This window comes from Lissotriton vulgaris, chromosome 2_2 (assembly GCF_964263255.1).
Source record: "Lissotriton vulgaris chromosome 2_2, aLisVul1.2, whole genome shotgun sequence".
Taxonomy (NCBI): Eukaryota; Metazoa; Chordata; class Amphibia; order Caudata; family Salamandridae; genus Lissotriton; species Lissotriton vulgaris.
In genome coordinates, this window is record NC_141688.1 from 204,733,765 (window position 1) to 204,748,458 (window position 14,694).

The 14,694-nt window shown below is 43.1% G+C and overlaps 1 protein-coding gene across 2 annotated transcripts in view; it reads left to right on the plus strand.

Moving 5' to 3' along the window:
• The window catches only part of SLC1A2 (solute carrier family 1 member 2), a 401,007-nt gene that overhangs the window by 374,296 nt on the left and 12,017 nt on the right, over positions 1–14,694 (plus strand). For both annotated transcript variants that reach the window (XM_086959544.1, XM_086959542.1), the window contains exons 9-10: positions 201–335; positions 10,848–11,076. In XM_086959544.1, coding sequence (XP_086815670.1) covers positions 201–335; positions 10,848–11,076 — 364 coding nt within the window. The remainder of the gene's footprint in view (positions 1–200; positions 336–10,847; positions 11,077–14,694) is intronic.

Sequence of the window (14,694 nt, forward strand, 5' to 3'; positions counted from 1 at the left end):
GCCTAAACCACCAAGATAGTTTCAGTCCTCCTACAGTTGACATGAGGCATTTTTAGTCAAGACAAGGAAGCAATGTACTGACCCTGTAGCACTCTCGTAACACTCTATAGATCCATACATGTGGTTTACCCTATGGTTTTTATAGGACATTGGCCTTGATTATTGGAGCTGATGCCTCATTGCTGTCCTTTTATTTGCAGCTTGACCGCGACCCTTGCCAGCGTTGGCGCAGCCAGCATCCCCAGTGCTGGCCTGGTCACCATGTTGCTTATCCTCACCGCAGTGGGCCTCCCTACTCAAGACATCAGTTTGCTTGTTGCTGTTGACTGGTTCCTGTAAGTATAATTTCTCATATATGTATATATATTTTCATGTGACAGCATTCATGAACAATTAGTCAGAAATATTATAGTGCTATGAGTGCATAGACTGTTGTTAGGTCAGTCAGTCGATCCGTCAAGGGTTTGTGAAGTGCAACTAATCACCCACGAGGGTCTCACGGCGCTAAGGGTGGGGGTAGGCCGCTCTGTTGGGTGCTGTGGTCATCTGAAGAGCCAGGTCTTGACGTACCTCCTGAACTTGATCAGTGTAGGGCTTTGCCGTAGGTGGGGGGGGAGGTTGTACCAGGTCTTGGCTGCGAAGTGGGAGAAGGGCAGTTCTGGTCTTGTAGATGCGTTCCATGGTGGCCAGAGAAATATTGTTGCCTGGGTGTGTAAGTGGGCTGGAACGCAAGGCTCAGTGCTTACAGATTTTCAGATTCTGTCTGGAGACAGGGCTCTGTTGGGGTCCCCAATCAAGTTTAGACCCCCTCATTTTGTTTTCTACTCATAATGCCCATCCTCTCCCACAACGGACATCAGATCACTTCAAGGCTTCGTGGTCATCCCTGTCAAGCCCTGGGCTATCCTACAAACCTTCTGCATTCTGGGAGTTGTAGTCATTGTTTATTTCAATTGAACGATTTGAACTAACAGCAGAAAACAGGGATTAGTAAAAGGAAAGTCTGCAACGCACCCTGGTGTCCATGAAGATATGGCGTCATCTGACGAATTTACTCTTATTCCATCCCTTTCCTTTTCCTCATTCCCATCGCTCCTGCATTTGGCAGGATATTTAGTCCCCAGATGGGGATTAGCCTTGTCAGATAATAAAATGCAGGTATTCCATGATTCCAGACTATTCTGCACACATTGCACATATTTACCACTTGCTCTATGCAGGTAGTACATGTGAGTGGGGGGGCTGATTGAAGGGGTATTGAAGTTGGGGATCGGGATCTCAGTGGAAATGTCCAAAATCAGTGACAATTAGTGGAAAAGTACCAGGTAATTGCACCTCTGCATGGTAATTTCCCATGCCAGACCAAGTATTTCATAGTGGGAATTTAGCGGGAGGCTACCAGTTCTGAATCATTAATTCCAACCCAGTCTCTTCCCATCATATATCTGGCCAACTCAGAAAGAGGGTTTAAGTGTATAAAATCTATATTTCACAAGTTGCACTACCATCAGAAGACTCCTCAAGACCTGGCTCTTCGACCAGTAGCCCCGCCCCCCCCCCCCTCTAACCACCCCCAGCGCCTTGAGACCCTCACAGGTATGTAGCGCGCTTTATAAATGTAATGATTGATTGTAAATCCAATACTAGACCATTGATCGATGCAGTGATGATGTAAATAGAGACACTCACACAAGTGATTCTTGGGCTGTTGCACTTAGCTCAGAAGCAAGCTGTCTCTTGGAGATTAGTACTGCAGGCCTGGAGGTTGTAAAAACCTGAGAAGTGTGAAAACCTGAGAAGATCGCCAGGATTCCCGTTGGGTGGCAGTGCTCTTTATAAAAGCTGCAAAATAAAATAAATAAAACGTGGGAGACTGTATTCTCCAGGAACACTTGTGACTCAATCAGATGAAGAATTAAACTTAGAAGGACGACAAGGAGTATGCGATGGTGACGCTCTGAGTGAGAGGCTCCAGAAGTCCAAAGGTTGCCAAGTAGAGGTGGCACCAACTGTGCACGTTGTGTCAAGCGCTGGCTGCCATCCGGGGCTGAAAGTAACCGGTACCTGGAACCCCGTCCATGTGAAGCTGGTGGAAACATCACTGCGTTGACACAATTCCAGACTTTGTGCGTTTGTGCAAGATCCGGACCGAGAGAAGAAAGAACAATGGGAACAAAAAGCTCTATGTATTCCGTGCCAGGGCTGTGTGAGGTCGACAGTAAATAGAAGTAATGTCACACGGTGATTCCTTTTATCAACCTACTACTGTTTTTAGAGGGACGTCCAGCAGATGCCGCAGAGAACATGACTCAATGGACATCAGCAAAGGCAGGGAGGTCCACCCTGGTCACCAAGAATCATGGTATAGAATTGAAGAACCGAATCTACACTGGGACATTCAGGTCCCCTGGTGAAAGTGTTGACACCCCCCCATCAGTGAGGCATGGGTTCAGCGGATGCCGTTTGCCATTCCCATACATAAGTTCCATCAGTGGGTGCCATGCTGGTGGGAGCCACTCTAGGGCACCTGGCCAGCTCTGCCAACTCCTTGAAGACTTGTTTAGTGGAACTTTAAGGGTCCATAAAATAGGTGGTATATTTTAGATGGCGTTGAACTTGAGTTGTACACGTAGACTTCCTGAATGTGGGCACAGCCCTATATCCCTAAACTAAAGAGCCCGATTTAAAACATGATTTATCAACAAGGTTTCATGTCTACAAACATAGGGCGTCTTTCAGCACACAGGAGACCAACCAACCTATTCTGGTGGGGCGGGGAGATCTCGGTGCTGTGAAGGGAGCCACCACCACCCTGTTCCAGCATTCTTTGGCTCAGGGTGCAACTTTAGACAGAAACAAACCATACACAGAAACAAACCATACACAGAATATCCTCGGCTCTTCTGCAGTCCTGAAAGTCCATCCCAAAGTGCTTAGCCCCTCACTTGTTGGTAGTGGAGCACAAGCAACCCCAGGCCGGCTCTGCACTATTGTGCCACATCAGGTAGCGGCGCGTGAGGCCTATGGCACAGGGGGCTACAGCACCCACAATTTAGCATGCCCTTCAGACACTGGGCAGTTCACAGTATAAAAAGATGATGGGTGGATAGTCTGAATGAACCTTATCCTTCGGCAGTTTTTCGCAATTGTATTGCAGTCCTTTCTTGATACACTGTACCACTACAGAAAGGGACCAACCATCAGGCACGTCTATTCACCAAAAAGCCTGAAGAAGAGCAAGTGACATCACACTTTACTCGACCTATACGTACACTCAGACATACATTCACGCATATAGACACTGTCTCTCACATAAACACACTCTCACCTGCGCGCATGCGCGCAACGTCCATTTAAAAGTATTTTTGTTAATTTCCTTTGCAACAAGGAAGGATCACATTTGAACTCCAGTTTTTTTATTACACTAGTAATGATGAAAACATTATTATTCACTATTAGTAAAATACAGAGGAGATTGCAGTCCCATCCGATGTCCATAAAGACGAGCTGCCCCTTTGTTCCTGGCACGGAGATTGCTACCTCTGAGGACAGGGGTTTCAAATACAGTGCCAGGGATGGCTTGGGACAAACCAGGGGTCACAGCTGCGACCCATGGAGACCCCTAAATGACGTCCACGCCAATGATAAGTAGAGCAGACGGGGAAACGCTCCAATGAAAACACTTGCGCATTTTCTCATCTACCTTTTAAAATATCTGCATACTTTCACCAATTATCCTTGTCAATTTTTATTAGTGTCAGTGAATGAGCAGATAGCCATTGAAAGCTAATACCAGAAAGACGTAGTTCACAGTGGACACTCTGTTTTCAATATAGACTTGAGTGTCATTTCTAATTTATATCCTTTGCACACAAGGCGCATGCCCCACTTGCACTGGCTGCCTCACGGGAGGAATACACGAACTGCGTTCATGCCAGGCGGTGCCAGTTGCATGTCGGAACCACACATACATTTGCCATGCCTGTCTTCACAAAGTGGTCTGTACCATGAATGCGTCTGTACAAATCATTCCTTAACCACGCAAGTAGTTAGTACGACTGACCTTAGGGAAACCGCTGTACTTTGGAATAGTATAATTTACTAACTCCAGTCTGCGCAACAGGAGGGAAAGGGTAGGACTTACAGTTCAACGCGTTCCTTAAGGCAAGTCATTGTAATAACTTGCATAGTAAAGGAACGCGTTACAAAGACGCGCTCGTGGTACAGACCGCATTGCTGTGGCACAGCGTGCTTAGAGTCGCGGTGTAAAGGCTGTTTCCCTGCAGGGTCCGCGCCCAGTGGTTCCGTAGAGCCACATCGTTCTCAGATGGTACAGTTGAGAGCACAGCATTCCAGTGCTGCTGAGCCGCTGTGGCTCAGGGTCACAAAGAAAGTCAGGTTAAGCCTCTCTGCCTTCACCATGGAGAAAAAAGTCACCTGCGTCAGTTTTCTCTATGATAACCTACCATATTTCATTCTTAGGTAGCCAAGAGCAAAATGAAGGCCTAACCGCCCTAGCCGCGAAGAGAATAGATTAATAAGGTGCACTAAACCTGTCTGGTTTCAGATATTGATTTAGGGTTTATCAATAAATTGGAGATTAATCTGTAGTGAATTATTTAGTAGTGCTTTATGAGGCATTTCTCTGGCCTCTTGCTGATTAACACAATCAAAATTAAAAAAGGGACACATATTTCAAATAAATGAAAAAATAAATTGTGTAAGGGTCAAAGAGCAAAGGTTAAAGGAAGGTCGGGGGTCTTCCACTTAAAAAATAGGACTTGAAAAAAAACCTTATGAAACGTGAATTTGCCAATTAACGTTCCATAAAAAGGGTGTAAAAGACAGTCTTCTCTCCCGTCCTACTCCCTTATTTTATATTTAAATTAACCTCTGCGTCTAATGTGTTATTGATTCTTTCTGTTATTCTAACTCCTTTTCATTATTATTTGTCTGTAACTACCTGTTATTCTTGTAAACAAAGGTCTGTTCTAGCAAGGTAATTATCCCACGAATATTGAGTTCGTCGTAGCTAACCTGGGTTTATTAGGCACTTTGAGTTTAATGCCTAGTGATTAAAAACGGAGTGCCTCTGTCGGAGTCCTAGGTTTTTAATTGCAATTCAATATCTTTGAGGGACCACTTTCAGAAATGTGAATTTCAATTAATAAGTTGTTGGTTGTTTTTAATTTTTTCTGTTTTAGAGAACGTCGGTGCCCCTATTGCCCCCTAATTACTTTCACCTTTATCTGTTACCCATTTTATCACTTTAATCTATCTTCCTTCATCACAATTATTTGATACTCTTGTTTTTTTCTTCTCCAAATTAACAGGAAGTGTTATCATACTACCTTATTTTTTGTTTTAACATAACAATTACATTTAATTGAGCGCCTTGAGACCTTCACGGGTATGTAGTGCGCTTACAAATGATTGATTGATTGATTGATTTAATTAAATTTCGAACACTCTCTTTTACTATCACCTTTGGCTACTGTACTCCTCCCCTTATTACATCCAGGTTATTGACAACATTGGGTTACTGGTGATCAACCCCTAAATTATTCCAGCTGTACAAAACCTTGAAATCCCAACCACTCACCAGGGCCGGACTGGGAACCACAACCGGCCCTGGCCGGCCGGCTCCCCCACACCAATCAAGGGGGTTGGAGGTGCTGCTGAGCTCTTTGCCGGGGGCGGTATTCAGCCGATTTTGGCACAGGGCCGATTTTTCAGCTATGCTGCAAAAAAGGCCCTGTATAAAAAACGGCCCCCAGGGGCCCAAAACCGGCCCCCACCCATGCGGCGCACCGGGGGATTGCCCAGTGCCCGCTATGGCCAGTCCAGCCCTGCCACTCACCCAAATGAATACATGAGGTGGTGAAAAATCATCAAATGTATTGCCCACCCGTATTCAAGTTTAGAAAAGCAGATGTTTGCAAACTGAGACCAAAAGAAAAATAATACTGCATTAAGTAAGAATTGCTAAAATAGCACACAAAACCAAGAACATAGGGAGACTTAACATTTAAAAAAATGTAGTTACGTAGAGGATGAGACGGAATCTTGGTGTAGTTTTGGTTTGCAGAACAAAGTTTTATGTGACAAAACATGTTGGATATTAACTGAGGTGTGTAACATAGGGAATCCTAACCAGTGCAATAATTGCACAAAAGCCACTTCCGGTGACAAGGGAGGAACAAAATCAAAAAGGCCTGAGATAAAACAGTAAAATAACTCTAACAAAACTACAAAGATAGCCAAATAAGAGCGGGCGAGACAAGACAACCAAAAATCAAAGTTAGATCAATTGTTGAAACACAGAGGTAATATGCAAGACTCTGTGGTCTTCGCACTTGCTGTCAATTTATATGAATGTGTTCCATCTTAGAGGCCTTTGCGGCTCTAAGTGTGCAGTTGACGTATTAGTTACGCACCCAGAGAACTACGGGGAACCAATAATTCACTCCTCTTTCGTATGGTGAAGACGGAGCGGAGAGGGAAACACACAATTGGGATCACCCGACCACTGATGCAGTTCTGGGCTACTTCCAGGAAGCATTAACCCCTTCCATGCTCATGACGAGCTCAGCTCGTCATGTAGTACAGTGCTCCTGTGCTCATGACGAGCTGAGCTCGTCATGACCACACCCGTTTTTGTTGCAGTCCAGCACAGCAGGGGAAACTCTCAAGCAGGGATGTGGTTAAAACCAGATGCTCACCAGGATACATTTTTTACCAGACCATCTGGTCTGGGTGAGACCCATCCCCAAGGTATGTGTCACAAAGATAGACCGTGAATAAGTAGAAGGATATGGTGTCCAGCACTGATTGTCTGACAGTGTCTTATGGTCACCTGGCAACCTTAGAATTGTCCAGAACATTCCATTCAGAGAAAAGCACTCTTTGAGGTGTATTCCTATATCTTTGATCATAGTGGCCTGCACATCTAATCCTCCAAAAACGTGTGATTGGCTATAAATACTGGAAGCCCATCAATCAGGGACGCACAAGTTTTGCAAGAGGTAGCACGAGGGACTACCTACTATCTTTCATCCACAAGCTTAGAAAACTGGACAGTGCCCCCAGAGGCTCTAGAGCTATGGTCACCTTAGCAGACACATCTGCTGAATACTCAGAGTCTTCAAAATTGTTCTACAAGTGTGTGCAGCTGTGCATGCTCCCCTGCACACCAAGCTAACATTGAATTATCGAACTGCCTGAGAGTACGACCGTACACCATTTTGTTGAGCCAGTGAGCATCCAAAAAGGCAGTCCATATCCCTCACCAATGAGGAGTGCAAGTTCATCCTCCCAAGAACACCACAGAGACTGCCAAATTGCTCCTTTACCAAGAACATTATTTGGCCGTGCTCTGCACATTACTCTGCTCAATTTGTGGGTTACTCTTAGATTCCTGCATGAATCAGAGACACTCCATGAATTATCTGTCATTCATGCTATCATTTTCAGTCTCACTATCTATGTGCCTCTATGCCTTCAACTTCCGCTGTTCTGTCTCTTGGGCTGCCATACCATGGCTGAAAACCATTGTGTAAACATGTTTTTATTTTCCGTCACATCAAGTGCCCCTTAAGTTCAAAGTCTTCCTCAGCCTCTTATATGCACATATATATATATATATATCACTGAAAAAACCATAGGTTATAGACCATATATAGTTAGGAATTTGCATTTACAAAACCTTGAAAATTCACTGAAAAAACCATAGGTTATAGACCATATATAGTTAGGGATTAGCATTTACAAAACCTTATTTTACTCGCACAAAACCATTGAAATTCCATATATAGTTAGTTGCACTAACTATATATCGCGCACCCGCAATCCACTGCTAATGATGTCACATATTACATCATTCATGACACGGTCAGTGGCATCACTGATGACATCACTGATGACATCTCAAATTTGCATTTACAAAACCTTTTCAAGGTTTTGTAAATGCAAATTCCTAACTATATATGGTCTATAACCTATGTTTTTTTCAGTGAATTTCATTGGTTTTTTAAAAGCTAATATCTATAGCTGTAAAATATATTCTTTATTACGTGACGTATCACATAGCCCGTGAGACGCCTCATGACGCATCGCATAACCGTGACGTATCGTCTCTGCAGCGCAAACAAAACCCGTAACGTAAGCGCGCCGGAGCACGCTTACAGATATATATATATTTTTTTAACCTTAATTAGACAAAATCCACACGTGCACATATCTTGAGGCCTTGCAAAGGCACATCAAACAAACAGTCCCTACAATTTTGCCAAGTTTGGTGGAAATCTACTCCTTTAAATTTGATTTTACTGTTTCTCTTGATTTTTCCCTTGTTACGCTTACTGGAACGCTACCCAGTATGCAAACAAACGCTCCAAAAACACAATATGTCGGACTCCCGTTACGCTGCCGGTTAGCTGCCCGGTTAACGTACCGGGAAGCGCCTCTACCGCGAAAAATCGCAATTTTTTTTTCTTTTGCCCCACGGGGAACTTTAATAGCCCCCTCATCAATCCTAGGGGTTCAGGAGGGGTCTACCTTACCCCTTTCCTTCATTTACACCTTTTTTTTTCCACCTCTTGTCTCTCGATCCCACTGAGAGACAAGATGGCGGCCGCTCCGGACTGTTTACAATGTTAACAGCCAATCAGCTTCTCCTCAGACTCCCGTTACGCTGCCGGTTAGCTGCCCAGTTAGCTACCCGGTTCGCGTACCGGGACGGGCCTCTACAGCGAAAAATCGCATTTTTTTTTTTTTTGCCCCGCGGGGCACTTTAATATCCCCCTCATCAATCCTAGGGGGTCAGGAGGGTTCTACCTTGCCCCCTTTCCTTCATTTCCCCCTTCGTTTTTCACCACCTCTTGTCTCTCGATCCTACAGAGAGACAAGATGGCAGCCGCTCCGGACTGTTTACAATGTTGACAGCCAATCAGCTACTCCTCAGACTCCCGTTACGCTGCCGGTTAGCTGCCCGGTTCGCGTACCAAGACGCGTCTCTACGGCGAAAAAAAATCGCAATTTTTTTTTTTTTTTTTTTTGCCCCGCGTGGCTCTATAATATCCCCCTCATCAATCCTAGGGGGTCAGAAGGGGTCTACCTTGCCCCCTTTCCTTCATTTCCCCCTTTGTTTTGGCCTCCTCTTGTCTCTCGATCCTACCGAGAGACAAGATGGTGGCCGCACCGGACTGTTTAGAATATTGACAGACACCGGAGAGCCAATCAGCTTCGCTTCGCAAAGTTCCGTTACGCGTCAAGTACGTGAACCGGAGCGCTGCCCGGAGCGCTGTCACAGCTATACATCTTTTTTTGAACGTTAATTTCTCAAAATCCACTGGAGCACATATATTGAGACCTAGCAAAGGCACATCGGGCTAACAGTCCCTACAATTTTGCCAAGTTTCGTGCAAATCCATTCAGCCGTTCGAGCTAAAAGTGAGCTAAAAGCGACCGCCAGTAGGTAATAAATATATATATATATATATATATATATATATATATATATATATATATATATATGTATGTATGTGGCGTTTGTATAATGTGAACCTGGCCCAATTACAGAAAGCGGAGAACGTTGCATCACTATAGTGATGCCACCTACATGAGCCTCAACAGATCACCGCCGGGCTAGATTACTGGTTTTGAGTCGACATCTGCAAAGGACTGTGTTTGGTGGGTCTCATTGCAATATTGTGTATAGTTCTAACTTGCTGATTTATGCTAACCATACTCTCCAACCTACTAGAGAAATAATTATTGCTTTTATTTCACAGTACTCAATGGTTATAGGGTACCTAAGTAGAGCACAGATGCATTATGCACTGCTAGGATTATACACCTCTCCTAAAGCAGATGACCTGCAAGATATATAGCCCCTCCACCTACACCCGCAGACCCATATCCATCAGGAGGGTAGGGAACATTTTCTACACTCCTCTAGAGGCTTGCAGTATCATCTACATTCCTTCCCTTGTCTCCTCCACCTCAGATCCCCCATCACCTTTTGGCCAAGTTGCCCTCAGTGAAGCTATTGGGTGCTCCCCTCTGTCACCTGTTTGTTTGCCAACTTAGGCACAGATGCATTAAGCTGAAATCCGCTCGCAAAGGGGAAGATACTCAGAATCTGCCCCTTTGCGACCAGTATTTTTGCATTTGGGATGCATCATCCCAAATGCAAAACTTGCAATTTTAGAAATCGCAAAATTGCGATTACTTGCATTTAAGGAATCTCAAATTGCATTTTTTTTCAAAGTTCAATTTCACACACAAACATGCCCTTAGTGTGTGTGCAATATATACCTATATGCAGATTTCAGGGGTGCAACAGGGTGTCCTTTTGACACCCTGGCACCCTTGAAATTGCAATCTCAATTTGCGATTCTCTAATTGAGAATCGCAAATGGAGATTTTCTTCCCATTCATTTCTATGGGCCTCTAGGCCCATTGGAATGAATGCGGAGGTATTCCTTAATTTCGACTCGCAATTTTAAGTTGTCACTTGCCGGTCAAGAGGCCGTACTCTGGAGAAAAACAGATCATCTACAAAATGGTGGGGAACAAGTCAGACAGCTCTTGATCTAGATGTGCATTGCATCAGTAGGGGAGATATTGCTTTATGTAATTGATTTATTTGTAGTCCAATTTCTATGTAGTTACAGTCTTTGCTATGATGAGGGTAGAGAGAGATCAGACATTTCACACTAATACATGGTCCATCTTCTTTTTCTTTTTGTGGGAATTGACTTATGCCACTTCAATCCTCAGTCAGTGTAACATAGATATTATTAAATGTTTTGTGAATTAATTTGTGTGTCAATTATTCTGCGCAGAGACCGAATGAGGACTTCCGTGAACGTGGTTGGAGACTCGTTTGGTGCTGGTATTGTTTACCACCTCTCCAGAGCGGAGTTGGAAGAGATCGATGCCCAACACGCACAGCAAGACATCGAAATGACCAAGACTCAGTCTGTATACGATGACATGAAAAACCACCGGGAGAACAATTCCAACCAGTGTGTGTACGCTGCTCACAACTCGGTGGTGGTGGATGAGTGCAAGGTACCGTTGACCTTTATGGATATAGAGACTTGTATCTAGCACTTGCATGGACTTCTTTTTTACATCTGCATGCTCTGCATTTTATATTTTATTTTTAATTTTTAAATTATGTCCATGACGGCAGTCTCTATGAACCCCGGACATAAAAACTGAGCTTTGTAGAATTTTGGACTAAACTCCTGCTCTCTGCTGCTCACACCTAAAGTAAAACATGGCACTGGTTTACATTTGCCATGACTTGTTCTGTGACATTTTAAGGAAATGTTTAGAAGACTGAAACAAATCAACATAGTCTTATCTGGGCATCGATATTTCTGCAAAATGTCCCAGTGTAAGAGGTATTGATTCTCATCTTTACACCATAGGAAAGGCAAAATGCATTGAACGAGAACCTGTGACGCAGTGAAGTAATAGCACAAAGGACACTCTTCATGTGCCACTCCGTCATCGACCACTGACAAACTTGTTACGAAACATGTATATAATCAATTTTGTGGTCAAAAGTTTTTTTATTAGCAAAATTTAATTCTGTGATTATACCTGAAAATTTAGCTGAAGAATAGCATCTTACAGGGTAGGTTTTTTGGCAGTTAAGTTGCTCCAACATTTGATATCCACCAGCACTGTTTGATATCTATACATTCACATCATAGAAAGAGAAAAAAGACTACCAGATCTTCTACAGCCATCTTGATTAGTTGGTCCTGAATCTAAGCAAAGGAAGCTAACAAGGCACATTAAAAAATACATTAATGCTTCATGATACCTGTTACTAAACCAGGTAAGGTATCATTCTTTAGTATATGTACATAAAACAAGTTTTAAATGATACATGCAAACTAAGTAAATAAAATATAAGGCTCAGCTCGAATTTTCATGCTGCTTTATTCCCCTACCCCACTGTCCAGCCACCTAGTTGTTCAACCTACATCGAAGTAACTGAAAAAAAGTCTTTCTTTTCATCTATGAATCACTCATCCTGTGTTACTTCCCCACCTTCTTAATATAGCCTATTAGCAGGCTTTGAAGATAAGTCAATAATTTACGACTGTGGATTCTGAAATCCTTCAGAGCTGGTTTAAAGCGCACTAGCAAACAGAGTGTAAAGCAAACACACTTGAGCTTTCACTTCTTTCCATCCAGCACTTTTCACGGCACTATATTCACTCCCTATAAAAATGTACTTCCTTTATATTTAGTAGGAGTATCTGTCAAGTATTAACTAGAAAGTTGCCTTCAGCTTAATGCCCATATTATGTGCCCAATAGACATAGGTAAACTGAGACGAATGTCTAAATTTACGACTTTCAGTATTCACAAAGGGCATTTAGTCTAAGGACTTTTTGTCTCAGGTAAACTGAAGACCAAAACTTAAGTTTAACTGAGACAAAAGTCTCACTTTACTGTTCTTAAATGTCCGCTGTGAATACAGAAATTCGTAAAGTTAGACTTTAGTCTCAGTTTACATTTGTGAATCGTGCTCAATTATGGGGATTTAGTCATTTCAATTTTCTTTGAATATTCATACATGAAAAAGTTGTGCCCTGGAGAACATGTCATTCAAGTATTTATTCACTTTAAATAATCTGGTCATCACTTTATAACTAATTTGTGTATCAGAGTTGCTATATGTTTCAAGTGTTGGAGCAATTTGTATGCCGGAAACTGCCAAGATCTGCATTACGCCTATTATCCTGAAATTTATAAACGGTAGAAAAGGCGGTCAGTAAGTAAGCATTTGGTCTCCTGTGTGTGTCTGGCTACCTGAAATTTGATATCCTTGTTTTTCCAATAGCAATAGTTGACTGGTGCCATGATATTTTATAATATCAGTGTGCGATGAACTTTATTGTAAGAAAAACGAGTTGTAAGCTTTTAGGTTGGTTTATGAGGAGCACCCCCGCTTTCCTCCCTGACAGTTTCTGCATTGCTCCTAGTTTTGCAAAGTCGCCTGGCTTTGAAGTACTGTATTCTGTTCTTATGATGGGGTCTAGTGGCTGTTTATGCATGCTCTTTTTAGTATTGTTTTCTTCTCCTAATACTTAACACTACTTTGCCTGTGAATTTTAATTGCAAGTTTCACCTGTGTTGCATGTGGCCGGTATTGCATGCACAGACCTTCCAGATCTCTGGATAGGCAGGTGGAACAGTATTGAATCATTTGTGCATCTTGTCATGTTTCATGTCCCATGCTTTCATACATGCAGTCTATCCATCATGTGGAATACCAGTCCTGTCTTTAACTTTCATATGAAGTCCACGGATGCAAGCATGTAAGGTAAGCTAGGAGAGAATTGATCCATCATTAGAAATAGACATACCAGGTTTGCTTCCTCATTGTCTAGAAAGGTCCAGTTCTTCCTGAGCCAGCCCGGACTAACCAGCTCTTGTCTTGACATGCTACTTTCAGTGTCTTTCAGGAGTGAAGACATATGCCACAGGTTGACTGTTATTGCCTTCATACATTTATGACGTGGCTTCTTCCTAAGACAATGCTTCATCTTACAATTTTTTTGTGTATCCAAACAATGATCCACTTGCAAGTGGTTCTCATGCTAGCTGAACTGAGAAAATGTCCATTGGACGTTTCATGTTTTCCAGACCTGCAATGTTGAGGTTTCAAGAGCTTGCAACTGGTAGTGTGGCCAGCTGGATTGCCTCTACATGTGAAGTACACAGTTTACACCATTTATCAGAGAAGAAATAGAGGGCTAGGTAGCTAATCCGTATCCTCAGGATTCATATGTTAATCAAAAAGGACTGGCCTATTGTGAAGTATGTATCAGGACTCAAAGCTATCTGGCCAGGTGCAAACCATTAGGTTTTTTTATGAAGCCCTCACTCACCAACCTAGTTGGTGGCGTGCTTCATCATCGGACCCACCCAGTGACATCGAGTGTGTCCCGGGTGTGCTTCTAAGACTGAATACAGCGGAGCAGGTATGTAGCTGAGTGTGCAGTGTTGTGACATGAATAGTGAAAGTTAAAATATATACAGTGGTCGCAAATGTCCCAGGGAGTAGTCCAGCAGAGGTTTTGACCGGTACTGACGGTCAAGACCTGCGGCGAACCTGTAGTTGCATCACGGACAGGTCCAGGATAGGTCAGTGATGGAACAACTGGAATGAGTCCAGAGGGGGCCCCCTCCATGTAGTTTGCAGGGGGGGAAGCTCAAGTTTCTTTACGCTAGTGAACAGCAACCAAGGTACAATAAGGTGATAGTATGCTGATGCCTTGGGGTGCCATACGTAGCGGTAAAATTGGAACAAGGGCCACTATAAGCACTGGAACTGTACGTTCTTGCCCTGGTGTATGCTTAAGGGGATGCTTAAGGGGACCATGATAGGACTTTCCCAGATTGTCTTTAGTGGTGCTGCTTTGGTTCTCCTGAACTTAACTTTAACTGAATTACTGCAACATCATTAATAAAAAATGTTTGAAAATGTGGCTAGAAAAAAGACAAGAGCTGAGAAGGGCTTGGCCAGATTGAAACTGAACCTTATTTCAGGGCATGACTAGAAATAGCTGCATTTATAAATACTTTTCAAATACTGTGTGGAGTAGTCATCACCATTTTCTTTCTATTCGGCTCTTTCAAATGTTGAATTATAACTAAAAC